The following is a 9,195-nucleotide window of genomic DNA, read 5'->3' on the forward strand; positions in this document are numbered from 1 at the left end:
CTCTTCTGATAGCATTCAACCCAAAAAAGATGTACTTATTGAAAGAAAGTTTACCCAGCCATTGCCTATGTTAGTTTGATTAAATGCACTTGTAAGAATAAATTACAACTATTTGTAACAAAGAATGAGTTCACTTACATGCATTTGACAGTTTGTCAAGAAATTGATGCCCATCCTTAGGCTTGCTAGGAAATCATCAACCACTCCCACCATTATGGTCTCTCTCCCTCCTATTATCTTTGGCAGTCTCTCAAGATTAATCATACCAAATCATAGAGAAATCTGATTGGATTCCTTCACCAGGAAAAACTTTCCTAAGTAACCAACCACAAGTATTAGACTCATGGAAGTAACTATTCATGGGAGTTTCTGTAAGAACTTTTCCACCACTGCTGTGACAATATCCTGAATTGCTACAAAAGAACCATATATTTGAAAATGGCATCTGGCTGCCACAAAACTGGAACCAGATATTTGTAAAAGGCATCTCTTAACCCCGTATCTACATAACTTTTTATTGCAAGTCTATTTTACAGTGTAAGGCACTAAGAACATCCTCGAGAGGCTTGGAACGTTTGATGATGTCTCCCTCTTGATAACTCCATCTTTCCAGTCTTTTGTGGAGATCAAATAACATGGACATTTTACAGGTATCCCAATCTTTGATATCTTCAAGCAGCCTCTTGATACACTTTACTATGAACCTGACAGCTTTCATTTTCAACTGGCAAACAAAACTCAACCTGTTCTCATCAGTTTCAAATATTGAGGATGACATACTTTCTATGACATCAAATAAATCAAACACAAGACGGACTCCTGCTACAGCATCATCAGTAGATTTGCGCTTCTGAATTTCATCCTTCAACTCAATATCTCGAGTTTCTGTTGACCGAAGGATATCACCTGTCGCAACATAGTGAAGCAACAATTCACATCCCTCCTCATGTAAATTGGAGTGTCCAATAAAGATGCCCAATGAAATCTTTCTGAATAATAAGTTTTGCAGCAGGAAAGATGTATTCTGTTTCCGAGCTCCTTTGAATAGGGACCTTTTGATAATATCTGTCCAGTACCTTACATGACAGTCATGAAAATCCTTGAGCCAGAGTCTCAAAGCCTGACTATGAATCTCTTTGGCGGCCGCATTATCCTTCCCTTTGTCACGGAGTTCAAGTTTTCTTAAATTCTTGGTGCAACCAGATGTACCCTTTTTCATATTTGAGCTACACCGTTTTATCCAAGATTCAGATATTTGGATTAAATTTTTAACCAGGAGATCATGATGGATTTCACTCATGGGGCTAATAATATCATAAGATATCTAGCAGCTGCAGTACAACATTGTTCTGCATCACATGTGTGCTCAGTTGTCACAGCACTTGTTATGCATCTGGACCAAAATGCAAATTGACAACCATTCTTGGAGAAGAGCAATATTGCTGCGAAAAAGAACCATTCAGGGAAGGCTATCAGCTGAGCCCTGCAACATAACGGAGAAAGACATCTAAATAGTTTAGGGCAGCAAAGCATTGAAATATACAGATGCACACTTGTGCTAACAAAGAGTCGTAATTTACCATGTAGATCTGTAATTTATCAACTTTTTCCATGTTGTATTATCTTCAAAAGTTTGATGCGAACACTTCTGAGCGAGAATATCTGATTCCCTGATATGATGAGCTAAGCCAAGAAAACTTTCACAAGAGAAAGGTCCCAATAACACAGCCAGCATGTTGTGTTCATTTGCAAAATAAGCATCAGAAAACGGCAGCTGTGACCCCACTTCCATTGATAGACTCCACCCCATTGGCTGGGAAAGTACATCCAGCACTGATGAAACTAACTTGATTTGAAACTCTAGTATGGGCCTTAAGCCCCTAGTCAAATAAGGCACCCCATTGATCTGGTAAACATCATTATGAGCTTGATAGGTGCCTAAGTAATTATAACCCACAATGTGTTGTCTAGATAAGAAATACAAGTTGGCCAAAAGGTATCTAGCAAAAGTATTTCAGATTGACTAAAAGGTAGTCTAACAAATAAATGTGTTTTTGCTACATGTCCTACTTAAATGCAAAAAACTGTAGAACTAATACATGCTGCTCCATGACATCCATAGGACCAGATTCAGGTAAAACAACATATTCTATGAAGTTGAAAGAAATTGAGAGATAGAGTATGCCTTAATATATAGCCTATTTATGTCTTCAGAAAACATATTAGATAATCATAAGAATGGACAGACAAAAGATATAGGACTTCTTCACAACTGAAAGACAGATTGAACTTATAATTCATATAAAACTAAAATTCAATTTTTTCAACAACAATTTAACAAACAACTAGCAATAGCAATGGCTGGTTCATTTACTTGTTTGGAAAAGAACTTACGTTATCAGGAACCAGTTGTGCAATAGAGTCCTTGTCTCAATAAATTTGGTCGGGGAAAGTGCCAAGCACACAACTACAGAACGCCAAGTCAATCGATCATGCAGTTCTTTCTTCAAATCCAGAAAGGGCCTTTCCACAACTTCCCGTAACACTTCTGAAACATCATGCTTTAGAGTCAGCGGGTCAAGATACCACAAAAGTAACCTGAAAAGAATTCAAACAAAAGAAAAAATTCAAAGAACTATTGAGTGAACTATGAAAGCAAAACCTTCAAACTAAGTTTATGGTGACGAAGGGTGTCTCTTAGATACATGATGTTGAGCTCAACAGAGAGCTTGTAAGAGACATTGCCATGATAAATATACTATTCTTTTTTCCACTTCCAAGTATAAAAGAAAAGCTTTTAAGTTGATTGAAGTATTTTATCTCTAAACAATACAAGGCATCAACATTCTGTTACAAAACTATACAAGCAAATGCATCACACCTCAATGGTATCTTATTATTGGTGACTGAAATATCTTCATGGAAAAGATGCTGAATCTCCAATAGAGAAGCATTTATCCCACATCCTGATTCCAAACTAAGAACAGGGGTACGCGGGGACAAACCCTCATAACAAGACGCTGATACCGCCACTCGTAATACAGCACCCAATAGCATCTCTTTAAGTGTCTCTGCAACATTTTAAAAATGCTTAAGACCCAACTCTCAACAAATGGAATTAACAATAAAAAAGTACCCATATTTATCCTTACCATGTTTCTCTAACTTTCCAGCAATGCCGAAACATGCTTGAATCAATTTCACACAATTCCCTCTCGAAATCAAAGCCCCAATCCTCAAACACTCCTCTTTCTCAAAACTACTTAATACTTGACAAGATATACAAGAATTTAAAACAGAAACAATAGTGCCCACCATGCATTTTAACTCCTCATCAAAAACCTATGTAAAGAAATATACTTTATCAGATAACAATAAGTAATAATGTATAAGAAATGAAAAATGGGGATGCAACTGACCTGGGGAGCTTTGAAACACATTAAAGAAAGGGCTTTGTGTAAAACCCTAACCCTAGATTCATCTTCATTTATTAAGTTTAGAGATTGATTTAAGGAAGCAAGTTGTGGACAAGGGTCTGTTTGGATGCGTGAAGCAAGTTGTGATAAAAGAGTAATTATTTCCTCTACATTGTTCATTGTTCAATCAAATTAACCGACTTCCAAACACTACATTGTTTGTAGTACGCGCCTAATAATACGATGTTTCAAACAAGGCCCAAAATATCGATATCGATGAATATATCGGTGTATCCAAAAAACGATATATATCGGATATAGTGGATATATATATTTTTTTTGTGAAGAGTCTAAACTATTTAAAATATCAAAAATATTGGAAATATAATATCAGAAATATATTGGAAATATTGGATTTATATTAAAAAACAATAAAAAAAATCAACCGATATATATCGTAAATATATGATATATTGATTATATCGGCAATATAAAGTTTTATATTGGAAAATTCCAATTTCCGATATATATTAAAAAAAAAGGGTTCTATATTCCGTAGATATATGTCAAAAATATCGATGTTGGTGTACTAAAATACCCATATATATCGGTAATATATCGGCAATATTTTGTTCCATAGTTTCAAATACCGAATCTACCCTTGATCTTTTTTATATATAAAGAGCACATGCCACTACTAACTAGTATACTGCTATGCAGTGGGGGAGAAAGAGAGAGATTGAGAATACGTGGAGAGGAGAGGGACGAAGAATGAAGATAGAAACCAACCAAATGACTTTTTGTCCACATACCCCCCACTCGGCCTAAAACGTTTGTTCTGCTCACTTGACTAACTCATGGATACCGGAAAATTTGCCATTACAAAAATAGTGACACTGATTTAGTTTAATAATTTTACACATTTGTCGTTGTTTTCTTACTTTCAGTGTTACTTTTAGATTTGAACAAAATTTACAACCCAAGTGGGGATGCTTTCACAGTGGATACGAGGTGGAATAGATTCTACTCTCAAGTATGCATCTTAATTCACGATCAAAAAAGTTGAAGCGGCGGCCTCCTCGTAACTCATTGGCGGTTTCAGATAGTTCTAGCTCTGGTTGAAAATCCTGGTAAATCCATAAATATCAGATAAAGACGACCAACTACAAAAACTGTTGGCGTATTAACTTCTAAACTGATTTTCAGAAGTAGAAAACTGTAGCTTGCTTTTTAATGTCTTCGATGAGATCATAATTCCTAGCCACCTCTTTTTGAGTTTTTACTTGACAAACATAAAGTTGCATGACACGGTAAACACCCAAGTCAAGAATCTACCTTTTGGGAGGTCTATGTGAATCTGTATGCCTTCTTTGCTGAGTCGAGTGTATTGGAAAGGAGCATTGCAACTGTCATTGGTCCCACTCCTCCAGGCACAGGGGTTATGGCTGAAACCACCCTCACTGCTTCCTCATAGCAAACATCTCCAGTGAGAGTATAGCCATGCTCGCTATTGGGGTCCTGCGCATTTGTTCATAACAAGAGATACATTCAAAATGCATCAGTTAATCCCACAAATGCTTCCTCATATACTTATCTTATTTTTGAGCTCTAAAAGCACTGAATTATATAGATTCCCCATGTATTTACTTTTATATGCACCATATCCCATCTCTAAGCTTGAGCTTTTAAGAGCTTTTCAAGGAAGAGCATGCACTCATCTTTAGTTGGTTTACCATGACACCTCCACATCCAACATATCCTTCTATGAGATAAGTAAAGCAAGAGGTCTCACCTCAACTGGATTTGTCCCTACATCGATCACAACAGCACCGGGTTTCAGCCAACTGCCACGTACAAGATTGGCCACTCCAGCGGCAGAAACTACAATGTCAGCTTCACGAGTAACTGTGTCTGGGTTCTTTGAGAAGGCATGTACAGTGGTAACTGTGGCATGGTGCCTCTGCCAGACAGCAAAACATCACTCTTTGACACTTTCTTTAATGATGCTAAAATGTATATTAAACGAATGACAGTAAAACATAAAAGTTGTACCTGTAGAAGCAAAGAAGTAGGCAACCCGACAATGTTACTCCTCCCAATAACCACTGCATTCTTCCCCATGATTTCCACATTGGACCGCAACAACAATTCAATGCATCCTTTAGGTGTGCAGGGGACAAACAGTGGCTCCCTTCCCCTCATGGCGAGATTTCCAATGTTCAGTGGATGGAAGCCATCCACATCTTTGTCTAGGCTCACCACACTCAAAATCTTCTCCCCGTCCATATGCTGCTCCAGAAACGTTTAGTTAGCAATCTCTACAACAGAGAGGTAGAAGCTATAACCTCACATCCAACATTAACTTCCATCGGTGTCGTATGGATTCTCACGTAAGAGGTTCGGTTGTTCCATTGGTCACATATGATAATATGATCTATCTCTCTATACCTAAAATACGTATGGTACACGACATTTGATAGCTATGTTTATCTTAAAAGATCAAATGGCAGATAATGGTAAGGTTCCAACCAACGCTCGTCTATGGTGCAACCTCTAAAAGGGTGGGCACTAACAATTTTGCATTTTTGCCACTTCTATGTTACGTGGAAGTCAGGAAACATACATTGTCATTATTTTCCCAAAGACTTACAAGAAACTAAAGTCGGAGCTTTGTCTTAAAGTTGTGGACAATGATACTTAGTAAAGTCACCAATTTAGTAGCCTTTTAAGAATGAGATACCAATATACCAAAAACTTAGTTTGAAGACAAACACAAACTCAATCGAACAACTGTCTTTGAAAAACAGATTATGTAGAATGGATTGAAAAAATAAAATTACAGCAAAGTTTTAGAAATTACTTGGGGAAGTGGGGCTGCTGCGAGAATACCATGAACTGATGGATTCTCATTAAAACTTCGACACAGCACAAAGCACTTCATCTTCTAGGCAGTCATCAGGAAGGTCAGCCGTTAAAGACATGATTCCAACTTCTTCACAAGCTTTAACTTTATTCCGTACATACGCCTGTGAATCCCTTCTTTCGCCTACTAGAATTACAGCTAAGCCAGGAACCTTTCCAATGGCGTTCTTCATTCTGCTTACTTCTTGAGCTATTCCTGATCTTATTTCCTCTGCAATTGAGATCCCGTCGATCACAGAAGCAGTCTGTTCAGCTGTTGTGTGATATCACCAAACAAAACAGCATAGAAGTATATGAGATAAGAGACCCTATACAATAAAACTAGAACGAAACATGTCTGCAGTAAACAATTTATAAACTATACTATATAAATGCTTGAACTAAGCTGGTGGCCTTATTCAATCAATAGTTTGCGGCTACGTATCAACAACATAGTTTTGATCTCTGTTGCATGGGTACGCCCTAATTTCCTCTGTATCGCGTACCCGTGTCCTGCGGACACGGGTACGGACACGGACACAAGCAAAACAGACCCTAATTCTCAGATCTCGCCGTGTCCAAATCGTCGTACCCGTGTCCAAACCAGACACTCCGTCCCGTACCCATGCAACACAGGTTTTGATGGAATTTCGCACCTTGGTGCTTTTGTCCGGGGGCCAACACTGCCCAAGTCTCAGTTTTGTTATAACAAACCTTTTGCTATGTACCTAGCACGCCTAAGCATCTATCTAACATACTCACAATTTCGTTATGTAAAGAAAGTGCATTGCACCCAAACACAAAAACTACTGTACATCCAAGTTTTGTCAACAATGTAAACACAAAACCAGCAAACACCATTCAATTTATGTCCATAAACATGCACATATTATAAAACCAAGAAACTAATAATACAAACTGTTTGAATAAATGCCCGGAAGAAACGAACAAGATATATGGAAAACTTTAAGCATACCATTGTGATTATGAGAAGATGGCGTTTTTTTCAGTACACTTGGTTTCCATATTTCGGGTAGGTCGAGGCCGAGGATTGGCGGAGTTTTAAGGAAAGAGTTGTTGTTAGAATTGGTATTGTAAGAAGGAGAAGAAGAAGAAAAGAGGTAAGGTCTACGATTAGTTCTTGTAAATTTGTGCCATGCTGATGCTACTTGTCGTTGCATTTTTAAGCCTGTGTTTCTAACTTTCTATGTCACTGATATGATAAGTGAATTAAGTGATAACTGAACTCAACTAGTTTAACTAACTCTGCCTCTGTAACTGTGTGTCAATTTTGACTTTTCAGATTTTGACACTATGCTAGTCACTGTATTTTGACCGTATGTTTGACGTATGTGTTTGAGACTTTATAATGTGGTCCACAACGACCACAAGAACAAATTTATATAGTTTTCAACTCCACCAATATAATTTCGTAAAATATCATGAAATATATATACTATAATAACTGGGAAGAAGGAATAGGAATGCTGAAGATGAGAGAATACAAAAGTGTACTGAGGATAGATATGGATGAAGATTAAACCAGGGGGCAGAAACCAAATAACTCCGCTCACGGATTATTACTAGTATACTACTATGTAGTGGGGGCATGAGCGGAGAGGGAGAGGGAGAGTGAGAGTGAGAGTGAGAGTGAGAGTGAGAGTGAGAGTGGGGAGTGAAGAGGGAGAGGGAGAGGGAGAGGGAGGAGAGGGGAGAGGGGAGAGGGAGAGATTGAGAAGGCAAGAGGGAGAGAGAGAGGGAGGAAGAGAAGAGACGAAAAATGAGGACAGACAGACAGAAACCAACCAAATAACTTTTTGTCCGCATACCCCCCACTCGTCCCAGAACGTTCACTCCGCTCACTTGATTAATGAAATAAATATTTTTTTTGTTCTTAGAATGAGTAGTCTAGCACATTTGGCCATAATGAAATTACACATTTGGAACAAATCTTATATATAGTTCAAGTATCAAATCTTACTCTTAGTAGCCTGTATCTAGTATCTAGTAGGGGTGTGCATAAAATTCGTTGAACCGACAAAACCGATTGAACAGAACCAAACCAGTTGGTTTTGAGTCGGTTATATTTATGAGTCGGTTCGGTTCGGTTAAGTACGTTTGAAAACCGATAGGGTGTCATCGGTTTAGAATATATATATTTAATTATTTTAATTTAAAAATATATAAAAACTGGTTAGTTTGGGTCAGTTAACATCGGTTAAACCGTAATCCATCCGGTTCGATTTGGGTATCGGTTCGGTTGAAAATTAGTTTGGTTCAGTTCCAAAAAAATATAAACTAATAGAGTCAGTTCGGTTGTCAGTTTAGACCCAAACCCAATCCGAACCGACCCGTGCACACCCCTAGTATCTAGTATTATGTCTAGTATATACATCATATCAAATCCTAGGTAGGCCTATCTTTAAATTCTTACAACAAGTAAATACCCAAATATTCTTAAAATCTTTAAACGAGATATAATGCAATTGTTGTTGTTGTTGTTTTTATTTTATTTTTTTTATTTTTTTTTTTGCAAGTGAGAATTTTATTGATAATGATAACGAATTTTACAAATAATTAGGACAAACGTGCAACAAGATGCGCCGTATGTCTTTTATGAATAACAAATCTTATCATCTTAGATACAAACTCTTTAGAGCTAGCTGTCATGACGTTGCAGTCTATAACTTTCTGCAATCTCTTAAAGAGTTCAACAGATTGTTGTGCCAAGAAACCAAAAGTGTCAAAACTGAACGGAATGAAACAATACTGGTTGGCTCTACATGCCTCTTCATGTTTCTCGATCTTTCCTGCCACTGCTCTATTAGCTGTTTCTCCCACCCCAAAGACTCCATTTCCAAGCGCTACCAACGGAGAG

The 9,195-nt window shown here is 37.6% G+C and overlaps 2 protein-coding genes across 2 annotated transcripts; both read right to left on the bottom strand.

Moving 5' to 3' along the window:
- Positions 1-514: 514 nt before the first annotated feature.
- LOC147507052 (uncharacterized) lies at positions 515-3,614 on the bottom strand. The gene is given in 7 exon segments (XM_086599644.1): positions 515-1,314; positions 1,317-1,483; positions 1,581-1,880; positions 2,395-2,598; positions 2,882-3,071; positions 3,153-3,342; positions 3,420-3,614. Coding segments are annotated over 7 exon segments (2,028 nt in total). The 5' UTR covers positions 3,597-3,614.
- A 794-nt stretch (positions 3,615-4,408) lies between these two features.
- On the bottom strand, positions 4,409-7,594 carry LOC147507053 (bifunctional protein FolD 1, mitochondrial-like). The gene is given in 7 exon segments (XM_086599018.1): positions 4,409-4,543; positions 4,752-4,934; positions 5,209-5,376; positions 5,469-5,705; positions 6,277-6,333; positions 6,335-6,591; positions 7,294-7,594. Coding segments are annotated over 6 exon segments (1,095 nt in total). The 5' UTR covers positions 7,499-7,594; the 3' UTR covers positions 4,409-4,543; positions 4,752-4,763.
- Positions 7,595-9,195: the final 1,601 nt, after the last annotated feature.

This window comes from Coptis chinensis, chromosome 3, assembly GCF_015680905.1.
Source record: "Coptis chinensis isolate HL-2020 chromosome 3, ASM1568090v1, whole genome shotgun sequence".
NCBI lineage: Eukaryota > Viridiplantae > Streptophyta > Magnoliopsida > Ranunculales > Ranunculaceae > Coptis > Coptis chinensis.